At 47.7% G+C, this 17500-nt stretch overlaps 1 protein-coding gene across 4 annotated transcripts in view; it reads right to left on the bottom strand.

The window, feature by feature from the left end:
• Positions 1 to 17500, bottom strand: part of LOC143278066 (uncharacterized) — a 45426-nt gene that overhangs the window by 1723 nt on the left and 26203 nt on the right. For 3 of the 4 annotated variants that reach the window (XM_076583088.1, XM_076583086.1, XM_076583089.1), the window contains 15 exons: positions 17106 to 17292; positions 15541 to 15759; positions 14353 to 14692; positions 13694 to 13909; positions 12977 to 13100; positions 12290 to 12415; positions 11132 to 11252; positions 9962 to 10145; positions 8427 to 8497; positions 7238 to 7350; positions 6754 to 6873; positions 5856 to 5940; positions 4064 to 4183; positions 1392 to 1496; positions 1 to 1000 (listed from right to left, as the gene is read on the bottom strand). The exon at positions 1 to 1000 is cut by the window's left edge and continues 1723 nt beyond it. In XM_076583088.1, the coding sequence (XP_076439203.1) occupies positions 791 to 1000; positions 1392 to 1496; positions 4064 to 4183; positions 5856 to 5940; positions 6754 to 6873; positions 7238 to 7350; positions 8427 to 8497; positions 9962 to 10145; positions 11132 to 11252; positions 12290 to 12415; positions 12977 to 13100; positions 13694 to 13909; positions 14353 to 14692; positions 15541 to 15759; positions 17106 to 17292 (2341 nt within the window). In that variant the 3' untranslated portion in view covers positions 1 to 790. Of the gene's footprint in view, positions 1001 to 1391; positions 1497 to 4063; positions 4184 to 5855; positions 5941 to 6753; positions 6874 to 7237; positions 7351 to 8426; positions 8498 to 9961; positions 10146 to 11131; positions 11253 to 12289; positions 12416 to 12976; positions 13101 to 13693; positions 13910 to 14352; positions 14693 to 15540; positions 15760 to 17105; positions 17293 to 17500 lie in introns of those variants that run through there. The other variant, XR_013053821.1, reaches the window with a different exon arrangement.

Here is a 17500-nt window from a genome sequence, read left to right as displayed (position 1 = left end):
ACAACAGCGCATGCATACACACATACATATGTAGATTCTGAGGAATGTTCTTTTTCTTCTGCATTCGTGGGCTGCATCTCCCACGTTCACTTGTGTGTGTACACGAGTGGGCTTTTACATGTATGACCGTTTTTACCTCGCCATGTAGGCAGCCATACTCCGTTTTTGGGGGTGTGCATGCTGGGTATATTCTTGTTTCCATAACCCACCGAACGCTGACATGGATTACAGGATCTTTAACGTGCGTGTTTGATCTTCTGCTTGCGTACACACACACAGGGGGTTCAGGCACTAGCAGGTCTGCACATATGTTGACCTGGGAGATCGGAAAAATCTCCACCCTTTACCCACTAGGCGCCGTTACCGAGATTCGAACCCCTGACCCTCAGATTGAAAGTCCAATGCTTTAACCACTTGGCTATTGCTCCTGTCTTTCTGAGGAATAATCATTCTAAGTTTTATTCACAAATAATACATACATAAATAGAAGGCAGTGAGACTTTGCTGCTTTTCCACGCAGACTTAGATGTACACAGTCAGACAGACAGACAGATACACACACACACACACACACGGTGATGATGATGATAATGACGACAATGGTGACGAAGATGACAATAACAATGATGATGATGATGAAGATGATGACAACGATGAAGATGACGATGACAATGAAGGTGACGACGACGACGAAGATGAAGATGACAAGAATGAAGATGACGACGACGACGATAATGACGGCGACGATGAAGATGAAGGTGAAGATGACGACTGCGACGAAGAAGGGAGGTCACTGCAGGCAGCAGACTTTACTGGAACTGGAGGTGCTGCGAGTGCTGACGTCACCCCGCTGTGACGACGCCGTTGACGCCGCTGGAGGGGAGGAGGGGGGCAGGTGGAGGCGGGGCACTGGAGGGGTGGTGGTGGTGGGGGTGGTGGTGGTGGTGGTGGTGGGGGTGGTGTCCTGACCAACCCCTGAGGTTTTCTGCTGGAGCTGTTTCTGTGACAGCATCACAACAAATCACATCACATCGCATCACATCACATTGCATCACAACAAAACACATCACATCGCATTGCATCACATCGCATCACAACAAAACACATCACAACACAACACTACCCATCACAACACAACACAACATTACATGACAACACAACACAACACATCACATCACGTCACATCACATCACATCACATCACGTCACATCACATCACATCACAACACAACACAACACATCACAACATTACATGACAACACAACACAACACATCATATCACAACACAACACATCACATCACATCACAACACATCACATCACGTCACATCACAACACAACACAACACACAGTGAGAGGTTTTCTGCTGAAGCCCACCTACGTAACTACCCACCTGTAAATAGCCCACCAGTTGTTGTCGCTCGGCCAGCTGGGAATTCTGGGATTGAACTTCCTGCCTCAGTCGCTCCACTTCGGCCAACAGGTGTCGCTCTCTCTCCTGTAACCATGACAACGGTTCATCACCTCTGTCATCTGCACTGACCACCAAGAGGTATTTCCCCAGGACAAGCTAAAGGTCTACAGAGCAGTAGTTCTCCCCACACTACTGTACGCCTGCGAAACTTGGACAGTGTACCAACGACATGCCAAGAAGCTGAACCACTTCCACACAACATGCCTCAGGAAGCTACTGAACATCAAGTGGCAAGACAGGACCCCAGACACAGAAGTGCTCGCAAAAAGCCACCCTTCCCAGCATCTTCACCATCCTGATGCAGGGCTGGACACGTGGCACGCATGCCCAAAAGGCTCTTCTATGGTGAGCTGCAACAAGGGAAGAGATCACACGGAGGTCAGAAGAAGCGCTTCAGAGATACTCTGAAAGTCTCTCTGAAAGCGTTTGATATCCACCCTGACTCCTGGGAGGAATCTGCAGTGGACCGTGACAAATGGCGCGCTGCTGTGCACAAAGGCGCCAAGTTGTGCGAGGCCAACAGGACTGCTGCAGCTGTTCAGAAGAGGCAGGCCAGAAAGTCACGGGCAAACAAGCTCCCTGACAATGATATGCCTGTCTTTGTCTGCCCCAACTGTCAGCGAACATTTCGTGCGCAGATTGGACTATTCAGCCATCTGCGCATTCACAGATAGATTCATGAGCATCCTCCCCCCCACCCCACCACCACCCTCCCCCCTTCCCCCAGCTGATGACAACGATGGTCATCATCGATCTCGATGGACACACACCACCATCATTTGTTAATGATTCTAATATCATGCAATTTCTTACATTGTCATGCCTGCATGCTCCACTTAATATCATAGTTTCTTTGATGATGCATGTTACCATTCATGGTTACGAGTGTAAATACATTAAAGACCGCTTTTGATAGGAATATCCTGTCCCATGATTGTTATCCTGCTATGTCTGAAACCAGTGGAAAGAAGGCATGTGTGATAAACACTACATGCAGGGTGTGGTGTGATAGCTACAGGTGTGATAAACACTACATGCAGGGTGTGGTGTGATAGCTACAGGTGTGATAAACACTACATGCAGGGTGTGGTGTGATAGCTACAGGTGTGATAAACACTACATGCAGGGTGTGGTGTGATAGCTACAGGTGTGATAAACACTACATGCAGGGTGTGGTGTGATAGCTATAGGTGTGATAAACACTACATGCAGGGTGTGGTGTGATAGCTACAGGTGTGATAAACACTACATGCAGGATGTGGTGTGATAGCTACAGGTGTGATAAACACTACATGCAGGGTGTGGTGTGATAGCTACAGGTGTGATAAACACTAGCGACATGCAGGGTGTGGTGTGATAGCTACAGGTGTGATAAACACTAGCGACATGCAGGGTGTGGTGTGATAGCTACAGGTGTGATAAACACTACATGCAGGGTGTGGTGTGATAGCTACAGGTGTGATAAACACTACATGCAGGGTGTGGTGTTATAACTACAGGTGTGATAAACACTAGCGACATGCAGGGTGTGGTGTGATAGCTACAGGTGTGATAAACACTAGCGACATGCAGGGTGTGGTGTGATAGCTACAGGTGTGATAAACACTACATGCAGGGTGTGGTGTGATAGCTACAGGTGTGATAAACACTACATGCAGGGTGTGGTGTGATAGCTACAGGTGTGATAAACACTACATGCAGGGTGTGGTGTGATAGCTACAGGTGTGATAAACACTACATGCAGGGTGTGGTGTTATAACTACAGGTGTGATAAACACTACATGCAGGGTGTGGTGTGATAGCTACAGGTGTGGTAAACACTACATGCAGGGTGTGGTGTGATAGCTACAGGTGTGATAAACACTACATGCAGGGTGTGGTGTTATAACTACAGGTGTGATAAACACTAGCGACATGCAGGGTGTGGTGTGATAGCTACAGGTGTGGTAAACACTACATGCAGGGTGTGGTGTGATAGCTACAGGTGTGATAAACACTAGCGACATGCAGGGTGTGGTGTGATAGCTACAGGTGTGATAAACACTACATGCAGGGTGTGGTGTGATAGCTACAGGTGTGATAAACACTAGCGACATGCAGGGTGTGGTGTGATAGCTACAGGTGTGATAAACACTAGCGACATGCAGGGTGTGGTGTGGTCAACACTAGCGACATACAGGGTGTGGTGTGGTCAACACTAGCGACATGCAGGGTGTGGTGTGGTCAACACTCACGACATACAGGGTGTGGTGATAGCTACAGGTGTGATAAACACTAGCGACATGCAGGGTGTGGTGTGGTCAACACTACATGCAGGGTGTGGTGTGGTCAACACTAGCGACATGCAGGGTGTGGTGTGGTCAACACTACATGCAGGGTGTGGTGTGGTCAACACTAGTGACACACAGGGTGTGGTGTGGTCAACACTAGCGACATGCAGGGTGTGGTGTGGTCAACACTCACGACATACAGGGTGTGGTGATAGCTACAGGTGTGATAAACACTAGCGACATCACAGGGTGTGGTGTGGTCAACACTAGCGACATCACAGGGTGTGGTGTGGTCAACACTAGCGACACGCATGCACTGACCCTGGCCAGTTTCTCCGCCTCCTGTTGCAGCAGTTGTTCCTGCAGTTCTCTCTCTCTCTGCAGCGCCCGCAACTGGCTCTCTGCCTTCTGCTTCTCTTCACGCATCACCTCCAGTTCACACTGCACACAGTGCACATAGTTCACACTGCACACAGTTCACACAGTGCACATAGTTCACACAGTTCACACTGCACACAGTGCACATAGTTCACACTGCACACAGTGCACATAGTTCACACTGCACACAGTTCACACTGCACACAGTGCACATAGTTCACACTGCACACAGTGCACATAGTTCACACTGCACACAGTTCACACTGCACACAGTGCACATAGTTAACACTGCACACAGTGCACATAGTTCACACTGCACACAGTGCACATAGTTCACACTGCACACAGTTCACACTGCACACAGTGCACATAGTTAACACTGCACACAGTGCACATAGTTCACACTGCACACATAGTTCACACTGCACACAGTTCACACTGTACACAGTTGTGCTTACTGTGTTGTACTGTATTGTGTTGTGCTATGCTGTGTTGTGTTGCACTGTGCTGTACTGTACTGTGTTGTGCTGTGTTGTGTTGCACTGTGCTGTACTGTACTGTGTTGTGCTGTGTTGTGTTGCACTGTGCTGTACTGTACTGTGTTGTGCTGTGTTGTGTTGCACTGTGCTGTACTGTACTGTGTTGTGCGATGTTGTGCTGTGCTGTGTTGTGGTGTAGTGTGCTGTACTGTACTGTGCTGTGTTGTGCTGTGCTGTGCTGTACTGTACTGCGCTGTGTTGTGCTATGCTGTACTGTACTGTGCTGTGTTGCACTGTGCTGTACTGTACTGTGTTGTGTTGTGCTGTGTTGTGTTGCACTGTGCTGTACTGTACTGTGTTGTGTTGTGCTGTGCTGTGTTGTGTTGCACTGTACTGTACTGTGTTGTGCTGTGCTGTGCTGTGCTGTGTTGTGTTGCACTGTGCTGTACTGTACTGTGTTGTGTTGTGCTGTGCTGTGTTGTGTTGCACTGTGCTGTACTGTGCTGTGTTGTGCTATGCTGTGCTGTGTTGCACTGTGCTGTACTGTACTGTGTTGTGTTGTGCTGTGTTGTGTTGCACTGTGCTGTACTGTACTGTGCTGTGCGATGTTGTGCTGTGCTGTGCTGTGTTGTGTTGCACTGTGCTGTACTGTACTGTGTTGTGCTGTGCTGTGCTGTGTTGTGTTGCACTGTGCTGTACTGTACTGTGTTGTGTTGTGCTGTGCTGTGTTGTGTTGCACTGTGCTGTACTGTACTGTGTTGTGTGATGTTGTGCTGTGCTGTGCTGTGTTGTGTTGCACTGTGCTGTACTGTACTGTGTTGTGCGATGTTGTGCTGTGCTGTGCTGTGTTGTGTTGCACTGTGCTGTACTGTACTGTGTTGTGCAATGTTGTGCTATGCTGTGATGTGTTGTGTTGCACTGTGCTGTACTGTACTGTGCTGTGCGATGTTGTGCTGTGCTGTGCTGTGCTGTGTTGCACTGTGCTGTACTGTACTGTGCTGTGCGATGTTGTGCTGTGCTGTGCTGTGCTGTGTTGCACTGTGCTGTACTGTACTGTGTTGTGCTGTGCTGTGTTGTGGTGTAGTGTGGTGTGCTGTGTGAGAGAAAGACAGAGAAGAGAGAGAAAAGAGAGAGAGACAGAGAGAAGAGAGACAGAGACAGAGAGAGACAGAGAGAGAGGAGAGAGAGACAGAGAGAGAGGCAGAGAGAGACAGAGAGAGAGACAGAGAAGAAAAAAGCCAAGCGGGAAGCATTACCAGCAAAGCCTCTTCACGACGTTTGACGGTGACGTCAGACACAAAGCCCCGTGCTGCAAGCCTCTCCTTCAGTACTTCTTCATGGCTGTAACATCATCGTCGTCATCATCATCGTCATCATCATCGTCGTCATCATCATCATCATCATCATCGTCATCATCATCATCATCATCATTATCATCATCATCGTCATCATCGTCGTCATAGTCATCATCATCTCATCATCATCATCGTCATCATCATTATCATCATCATCATCAACATCATCGTCATCATCATCATCGTCATCATCATCATCGTCGTCATCATCATTATCATTATCATCATCATCATCGTCGTCGTCATCATCATCATCATATCATCATCATCATCACCATCATCATCTCATCATCATCGTCATCATCATTATCATCATCATCGTCATCATCATTATCATCATCATCGTCATCATCATTATCATCATTGTCATCGTCATCATCATTGTCATCATCATCATCGTCATCATCATCATCATCATCAAACACACACACACACACACACACACACAGCATAACACTGCATCACACACACACACAACACAAACATACAGCATATGCACACACACACACACACAGATCACACACACAGTCACAGATCACATGGTCACACACACACACACACACATACACAACACACACCATCACAAACACACACCATCACATGCTATCACACACACACACACACACAGACAGAGGCACATAACCTCACCTTCATGTTATTATTTGCACCCTTTTCCCATCAAACCACCTCTTACTTTTCCCCTGGCAACAACAACAACAACACACACACACACACACACACACACACCTAACCTCACCTTTACATTATGATAGTGTCCACCCTTTCCCCATCACCTCACCTCTTACTTTTCCCCCGGCCAGCAGAACGAAGGCGAGGAGGAACTTTGCTGCCTGCGGCCTTGACCTTGCTGACTGCTGCCATGGCAACGTGCTGCTGGGTGTCTTCCCTTCCTCTGTCTCTGTACAGGGAGGTAACCCGTGTGTGTGTGTGTGTGTGGGGGGGGGGTATATGTGTGTACATGTACGTGTGCACACATATGTGTGTGAGTATACGTGCATGTTTATGAGCACACGAGTGCGCTTGCGGCATGTCTGTGTGTGTGTATGTGTGTGTGCTGGTCAGCACTGAAAGCATAATCAAGAGAGAAAAAACGAAGAAACTAATTAACACCAAAAACCAACGAAAAATATCCTACAGAACTGTGCAAAAATCCCACTGCAATATCAGATGGCATCTCCAAAGAATTCAAGACAGCTCTTAGAAAAAATAAGGAAAGAATAGTCTAAAGCTGAGACAGGATGAAATCCCTGAGAGGGCCTCACCTTTTGACACGTGCTGTTTCACTGGAGCTGCTGTCAGACATGTGTTCCGCTGAGGCCCTTTCAGGGTTGCTCTCAGAGCTGTGGGTAGAGTTGGCACGGAGACGAGAAGATGTCTGCACAATGGAATGGACAGACATACAGACTTCCAACAGACAGACAGACAGACTTCAACAGACCGACAGACATACAGACTCCCAACAGACAGACAGACTTCCAACAGACAGACAGACAGACTTCCAACAGACAGACAGACAGACATCCAACAGACAAACAGACAGACTTCCACAGACAGCAGACTTCAACAGACCGACAGACATACAGACTTCCAACAGACAGACAGACAGACATCCAACAGACAAACAGACAGACTTCCACAGACAGCAGACTTCAACAGACAGACAGACAGACATCCAACAGACAAACAGACAGACTTCCACAGACAGCAGACTTCAACAGACCGACAGACATACAGACTTCCAACAGACAGACAGACAGACATCCAACAGACAAACAGACAGACTTCCACAGACAGCAGACTTCAACAGACCGACAGACATACAGACTTCCAACAGACAGACAGACAGACATCCAACAGACAAACAGACAGACTTCCACAGACAGCAGACTTCAACAGACCGACAGACATACAGACTTCCAACAGACAGACAGACAGACATCCAACAGACAAACAGACAGACTTCCACAGACAGCAGACTTCAACAGACCGACAGACATACAGACTTCCAACAGACAGACAGACAGACATCCAACAGACAAACAGACAGACTTCCACAGACAGCAGACTTCAACAGACCGACAGACATACAGACTTCCAACAGACAGACAGACAGACATCCAACAGACAAACTTCCACAGACAGCAGACTTCAACAGACAGACAGACAGACATCCAACAGACAAACAGACAGACTTCCACAGACAGCAGACTTCAACAGACCGACAGACATACAGACTTCCAACAGACAGACAGACAGACATCCAACAGACAAACAGACAGACTTCCACAGACAGCAGACTTCAACAGACAGACAGACAGACATCCAACAGACAAACAGACAGACTTCCACAGACAGCAGACTTCAACAGACCGACAGACAGACAGACTCCCAACAGACAGACAGACAGACTTCCAACAGACAGACAGACAGACAGACACACTGTGACGTCACCTTGGCGTGCTGTGAGCCGGGCAGGAAGGGGTGTGTGGCTGTGGGTGTCACTCCTCCCTCACTGGTCTTCACTGCCACACATCATCACACCACATCACATCAACACATCGCCACACCACATTACCACACCACATCACCACATCGCCACACCACATTACCACACCACATCACCACACCACATCACCACACCACATCACCACACCACCTCACCACATTGCCACACCACATCACCACACCACATCATCACACCACATCACATCAACACATCGCCACACCACATTACCACACCACATCACCACACCACATTACCACACCACATCACCACATCGCCACACCACATCACCACACCACCTCACCACATTGCCACACCACATCACCACACCACATCACATCAACACATCGCCACACCACATTACCACACCACATTACCACATCGCCACACATCATCACACCATATCACCACACCACATCGTCACACCACATCACCACACAACATCGCCACATCGCCACACCACATTACCACACCACATTACCACATCGCCACACCACATCATCACACCATATCACCACACCACATCGTCACACCACATCACCACACAACATCGCCACACAACATCACCACACCACATCACCACACAACATCGCCACACCACATCAACACATCATCACACCACATCGTCACACCACATCGTCACACCACATCACCACACCACATCACCACACCACATCACCACACAACATCGCCACACCACATCACCACACCACATCACCACACAACATCGCCACACCACATCAACACATCGTCACACCACATCACCACACCACATCACCACACCACATCACCACACAACATCGCCACACCACATCAACACATCGTCACACCACATCACCACACCACATCACCACACCACATCACCACACCACATCACCACACCACATCACCACACCACATCGCCACACCACATCGCCACACCACATCACCACACAACATCGCCACACCACATCACCACACCACATCACCACACAACATCGCCACACCACATCACCACACCACATCACCACACAACATCGCCACACCACATCACAACACCACATCACCACACAACATCGCCACACCACATCACCACACCACATTGCCACACCACATCACCACACCACATCACCACACAACATCGCCACACCACATTGTCATACATCGGTCATTACACCCCACGCCCCATCAACACCCAAACAAACACTCTACATCCATTTACACCCTAACGGTCAATGAACCCCCATCAACCTCCCAGGTCCAATGAACCCCCCATAAAATCTCCAGGTCCAATGCCCCATAAATCCCCAGGTACAATGAACAATGTGTGTGTGTGTAATATTTGTTGTAAAGCATTTTGTCCACAACACAACACAACACAACACAACACGACACAACACATGACGTCACCTGGAGTCAAGACACGGTTGATGTGTATGGATGACATAGAACTGTCCACAACACAACACAACACAACACAACACAACACCACACAACACGTCACCTGGAGTCAAGACACGGTTGATGTGTATGGACGACATAGAACTGTCCACCACGGCCCGACAGTGCGGATCATCATCAGACACGTCACTCGTGTCGTCAGCATCGTTGCTGTCATCGTCGTCGTTGTCACACAGTGGAGCCTCCTCAGCATTGGCAGACAACTCTTCCCTCAGCCAGGTGCGAACCTGAAGTGAGAGTTATGCACCCTGACATATGTTTGTCAACAATCAACAGTTTGAAATGTCACATTTGCTTCAAGATGAACATGAGAGGCTAAGCCTTCAAGACTCACTGGTGAAACACATTTTATCCATTAAAGAAAAATCTTAAAATGTGTTCTGCATTAAAAGTTTTCAAGCTCTGGGAAGATTAAAAAAAAAAGGAAAAAAAAGAGGGCATTTAGCAGGTTTGAACCAAGCATGTTCAGTTTGAGAGCAAGCAGACTCACAGTGCTAAAGTGTGCTTACCAATGAGGAACAAAAATTAATTTTTGCACTCACATTTTCTTCATTTTTGTTTCATAGCGTGATAAATTGTTTATGGTATCTGAGGTGATAACGCCATTTCAATCATGTCATTCTGGTGCATCTCGATTACATATTCTTTAAAGTCTGCAGGAAAGAAGATGTTGCCAACGTTTCATGCACACCGCAACATGTAGCTGTTTTCTCGTGATCTGTGGAGATCTGTGTCCACAGGCTTACAGAAACTACAACCGTCCATTCAATTCATCTTTTACATTCATACACAGTAAACACGTCGATGGTGTAGTTAGTGTCACCGTATGCATTCTGTCAGAATTTGTATTTCTTTTCTTTGAACTGTGAATAAGAAAAACGAGGACATGCTGTCTTTAAACCAAAACATCAACTGTGATTCTCTGAATCCGGATCCTCAACAATGTAAATAGTTCATGATCCGAAAATATAGCGTAATCTGGAAGACTTACAACCTATTACTGGCATGACTGTTCTTGTTAAGATTTTTTCTCAGAGACTCACACTGTTTACACAAGTGAGTCAAAAATAAATAAATAAATAAATGATGAAACACAAAATCTGTAGCTCTCCTTGTAGCTGAACCTATCTGACACACACACACACACACAACTCTACAAATCCCCCTTCCCCCACCCCAATCCACCCCCGCCCCGCCACACACACAGACGTACAGTGCTACAGGAGTCAATCTCAGAGGCCTCAGAGGAATATTCATCGCCGGCCTCGTGGCTAGATGTGGACAGCTGTTTGGGGTTGGGGTTCAAATCTGCGGCCTGCATATGGGGTCTGCGCCTGGAACAGTTGTCATCACAGAGATGGGAGGTGATGGCAGTGGTGGTGATGGTGGTGGTGGTGGTGGTGATAGTGATAAGGTGATGGTAGTCACGGTGGTGGTGATGGTGGTGGCAATGGTGGTGATGATATTGATGATGATGGTGGTGATGGTGGAAGTGGTGATGGTGATGATATTGATGATGATGGTGGTGATAGTGGAAGTGGTGATGGTGATGATATTGATGATGATGGTGGTGATAGTGGAAGTGGTGATGGTGATGATGATAGAGGTGATGATGATGATGGTAATGATGGTGATGATGATAGAGGTGATGATGATGATGGTAATGATGGTGATGATGATGATAGAGGTAATGATGGTGATGATGATGATGATGATGATGGTGGTGATGGTGGAAGTGGTGATGGTGATGATGATAGAGGTGATGATGATGATGGTAATGATGGTGATGATGATAGAGGTGATGATGATGATGGTAATGATGGTGATGATGATGATGATAGAGGTAATGATGGTGATGGTGATGATGATGATGATGATGGTGGTGATGGTGGAAGTGGTGATGGTGATGATGATAGAGGTGATGATGATGATGGTAATGATGGTGATGATGATAGAGGTGATGATGATGATGGTAATGATGGTGATGATGATGATGATAGAGGTAATGATGGTGATGGTGATGATGATGATGATGATGGTGGTGATGGTGGAAGTGGTGATGGTGATGATGATAGAGGTGATGATGATGATGGTAATGATGGTGATGGTGATGATGATGATGGTGGTGATGGTGGAAGTGGTGATGGTGATGATGATAGAGGTGATGATGATGATGGTAATGATGGTAATGATGGTGATGATGATGATGATGATGGTGGTGATGGTGGAAGTGGTGATGGTGATGATGATAGAGGTGATGATGATGATGGTAATGATGGTGATGGTGATGATGATAGAGGTGATGATGATGATGGTAATGATGGTGATGATGATGATGATGATAAAGAAGAAGAAGAAGAAGAATGTCTACCTGAAGCTTCGTTTCTTGAAGGTTCGCCGTCTGGGTGGGGGTGCAGTTGTCTCCACCTGAATGAAGAGGTTCTCTCCGTGGCAGAATATGTTGCCTAGCAACACCTTCTCGTTGGCCTGCTTGATTCTGCACCAGCACCAATGGATGACCGGTGAACGGGGTTGTGTGGGAAAGACAGTGGCTTTATGTTGTGTATGTGTAGGGGGTTAAGTTTAGACAAACGTCTCACCCAGTTTGTTTTGGTTTGTGTGTGTGTGTGTGTGTGTGCGTGTGCGTGTGTGTGCATATGAGTGCGTGGTGCTTTTGTATGTTTGTGTGTGTATGTGTGTGTGTTTGTATGTTTGTGTGTGTGTGTGTGCATGTGTGTGTGTGTGCATGTGCGTATGTGTGTGTGTGTGTCCGCACGCATGCTTGCATGCATGCATGCTTGTGTGTGTGTGTTGCCCATATGGTCAAAAGAAAACTCACATATTCACTTTAGCTAAAACAAAAACGAACAAACCTTTACAAACGATCACTCCCTTAAAAACAACTCCAAAAACGACACATTCACGTGAACAAGAACTTTGACCCCTCATTTCCAACCACATATACATACACAGACAAACACACACACAGACACAAATACACTATCACAAACAGTCACACGGACAATCGTGGACACACACACACACACACACACACAACCTTATGATTTCCACAGGGTTTAACAAAATGATGGAATCGTCTTTGATGCTGTCTCTGTCACTGTCTTTCTCTTTGCCGTTGTCACGACTGCCAGCACTGAACGATCGTCTGGTCGCTGTGTCCGCTGGATAAGAGTCACACACAACATTGGGAATCATTAGGGTAAACAGTGGCACTTTGAAAACAAACATACAACGTGGGGAAATCATTGGGGTAAACAGTGGTACACTCTCTGATAATGGACATACAATATAGGGAAATCATTAGGGTACACAGTGATACATTGTCTGATAACAGACATACAATGCAGGGAAATCCTTAGGGTAAACAGTGGTATATTTTCTGATAACGGACATACTCCATGGGGAATCATTAGGGTAAACAGTGGTACATTGTTTGATAATGGACATACAACATGAGGAATCATTAAGGTAAACAGTGGTACATTGTCTAGCAACAGACACACAACATGGGGAATCATTAGGGTAAACAGTGGTACACTGTCTGCTAACAGACATACAACATGGGGAATCATTAGGGTAAACAGTGGTACATTGACTGATAACGGACATAAAACAGGGCAATTTTACATAACTGGAATAGTTGGTGGTACACTGGATAACAAACAAACACACACACACACATACATAACAATAATAATGGATACTTATATAGCACACATACACACACACACACACACACACACAGATCACTAACAAAGAGGCCGGAACCCAGAGCCCGCATCAGTGGCAGACGGGGGGGAGGCAGTGGTGGGGGTGGTGGTGGTGGCGCTGGTGGCGCCCTCTGGATCGGTGCCCTCCCCACTCGCTCCCGTCGTCATGGAGACCCCACTGTCGCCATGGTGACTGCAGACTGATGTGGGTTTGATGTCATCAGTGTGGGCCTTGTGTGTGGACACAGTGGGTTCAGGAGCTGCACATGTGAGGTTACTGTTAGTGGTCTGTACATGAGGCATGTGTCTCGTATAGCTACAACAGACAGGCTTGGTCTTCATCTTATATAAAAACTCAGTTGTACTGCTGAGAGAGAGAGAGAGAGAGAGAGAGAGAGACAGAGACAAAAAGAGACAGACAGAGAAAACAGAGACAGACAGAGACAGAGAGAGAGACAAAGGCAAAGAGACAGAGTGAGAGAAAAAGAGACTCATACAGATTATTCGCACACACACTCTCACACAAGAATCCACACCCACAAGACCCATACACATCCACACCTTACAAACACACTTCACACATCCCCCCCCAAACCCCTCAACAGACTCAAAACACTCACAATCCCCCCTCCCCACCAACCACACAAAACACCTGCTTCACACACACACCAGCCTCTCTCTCACACACACACACACACCCTACCGTCCACACTGTCCGGGCCACTCTGCCCCCTGTCGTCACCATTGTCACCACCATCACAACCTTCACCACCACCATCGCCAGCAGTGGTGGGCAGGTTCCTGGGGGTGATCTCCTCCCTGCCCTCCACCCCCTCCCCCTCCCTGTCCCCCAGCGGCAGACTGTTGATGCTGGATCGACTGCTGCCCTCGTCCGTGGTGGCGGGGGTGGTGGTGGTGGTGGGGGTGGTGGTGGTGGTGGAGGGGGGTCGTGGGGGGAGGGGAGCGGTGTAGCGAAGCCCCCAGTAGAACAGCTGGTGGTCTCTGCTGCTGGCGATTGTGTAGTGCTCTCCACACTGTACCCTCTGGGGGCAGACAGACATCATGCTGATGATGATGATGATGATGATGATGATGATGACAGTCTTTCTCCCCCCCACCCCTCCAAGTTAAAATCCTCACAGAACAACACAACACAGCATGACACACACACACACAGAACAACACAACACAGCATGACACAGACACTGCATAACACAGACACTGCATGACACAGACACAGCACAACATAAAACAGACACATCATGACATAGCTACAACACGACACAGACACAGCACAGCATGACACAGGCAGAACATAACACAGACACATCATGGCACAGACACATCATGACACACACACAGACATGACACAGACGCACAACACAACACACACACAACACAGACACACAGCATGACACAGACACTACACAACACAGCACAACACAGACGCTACACAACACAGCACAACACAGACGCTACTCAACACAGCACAACACTGACACTAAACAACACAGTACGACACAGACACTACACACCACTGCACAACACAGACACTACACAACACAGCATGACACAGACGCTACTCAACACAGCACAACACAGACGCTACACAACACAGCACAACACAGACACACTACACAACACAGCATGACACAGACACAACACACCACAGCATGACACAGACACTACACACCACAGCACAACACAGACACACTACACAACACAGCATGACACAGACACAACACAACACAGTATGACACAGACACTACACACCACAGCACAACACAGAGACACTACACAACACAGTATGACACAGACACTACACACCACAGCATGACACAGACACTACACACCACAAACACGACATCGACAGACAAGCATTGACCCTCACGTTGATGGCGACGTGAGCGAGCGTCTTGAGCTCCACAGGGGCGTGGAAGGTCTTGGTGTTGCCCGTTCCCAGCTGGCCCTCCAGGTTGCGGCCAAAGGTGTACACATGGCCCGCCTCCACCAGAACGGCCGAGTGGTGAGGGCCCATGGCCACGCCCACCACACGGTGACACGCCAAGGCCCGCACCAGTGTGGGCACGCTCCGCCCCTCCACCTCCGTCTGTTGGCAACACAGAACAGAATGCACTGGAATGGAATAGAGTGGAATGGAATAGAGTGGAATGGAATAAAACAGAATAGAACAGAACAGAACAGCATAGGACAGAACAGAGTAGAACACAGTGGAATGGAATGGAATATAACAGAACAGAATAGCGTAGGACAGAACAGAGCGGAATGGAATGGAACAGAACAGAACAGAATAGAACAGATGGTCATCAGAAATCCCTGGCAGGTGTTTATTCACTGACGGATCAACAGACACGTACCTTGGTGAAGATGTTCTTCATGGTCATCAGAAATACCTGGCAGGTGTTTATTCACTGACGGATCAACAGACACGTACCTTGGTGAAGATGTTCTTCATGGTCATCAGAAATCCCTGGCAGGTGTTTATTCACTGACGGATCAACAGACACGTACCTTGGTGAAGATGTTCTTCATGGTCATCAGAAATTCCTGGCAGGTGTTTATTCACTGACGGATCAACAGACAGGTACCTTGGTGAAGATGTTCTTCATGGTCATCAGAAATCCCTGGCAGGTGTTTATTCACTGACGGATCAACAGACACGTACCTTGGTGAAGATGTTCTTCATGGTCATCAGAAATCCCTGGCAGGTGTTTATTCACTGACGGATCAACAGACACGTACCTTGGTGAAGATGTTCTTCATGGTCATCAGAAATCCCTGGCAGGTGTTTATTCACTGACGGATCAACAGACACGTACCTTGGTGAAGATGTTCTTCATGGCCATCAGAAATCCCTGGCAGGTGTTTATTCACTGACGGATCAACAGACACGTACCTTGGTGAAGATGTTCTTCATGGCCATCAGAAATACCTGGCAGGTGTTTATTCACTGACGGATCAACAGACACGTACCTTGGTGAAGATGTTCTTCATGGCCATCAGAAATCCCTGGCAGGTGTTTATTCACTGACGGATCAACAGACACGTACCTTGGTGAAGATGTTCTTCATGGCCATCAGAAATACCTGGCAGGTGTTTATTCACTGACGGGTCAACAGACACGTATCTTGGTGAAGATGTTCTTCATGGCCATCAGAAATCCCTGGCAGGTGTTTATTCACTGATAGATCAACAGACACGTACCTTGGTGAAGATGTTCTTCATGGCCATCAGAAATACCTGGCAGGTGTTTATTCACTGACGGATCAACAGACACGTACCTTGGTGAAGATGTTCTTCATGGTCATCAGAAATATTTGGCAGGTGTTTATTCACTGACGGATCAACAGACACGTACCTTGGTGAAGATGTTCTTCATGGTCATCAGAAATATTTGGCAGGTGTTTATTCACTGACGGATCAACAGACACGTACCTTGGTGAAGATGTTCTTCATGGCCATCAGAAATCCCTGGCGGGTGTTGAGGCCCAGCTTGTTGTGCTCGTTACTGCCACAGGCTAGCACCCCGCCCACGTCAGTGACCAGCATGGTGCCGTCACACCCGCACGCCACCTCCCGGATCACCACACCCGCCTCCACACCCACCAAAACTGGCTGACAGCTGGCAACAACAACAACACTGGTGGTGGTGGTGCTGGTGGTGGTGGTGCTGGTGGTGGTGGTGGTGATGGTGATGGTGGTGGTGGTGGTGGTGATGGTGGTGGTGATGATGGTGGTGGTGGTGATGATGATGATGGTGAAGGTGATGGTGGTGATGATGGTGTTGGTTGTGGTTATGATGGTTGTGATGGTGGTGGTGGTGGTGAAGA

This window comes from Babylonia areolata, chromosome 35 (genome assembly GCF_041734735.1).
Source record: "Babylonia areolata isolate BAREFJ2019XMU chromosome 35, ASM4173473v1, whole genome shotgun sequence".
Lineage (NCBI taxonomy): Eukaryota > Metazoa > Mollusca > Gastropoda > Neogastropoda > Buccinidae > Babylonia > Babylonia areolata.
Note: the sequence above shows the minus strand (reverse complement) of the source record. Positions and strands in the feature narration are given on the sequence as shown.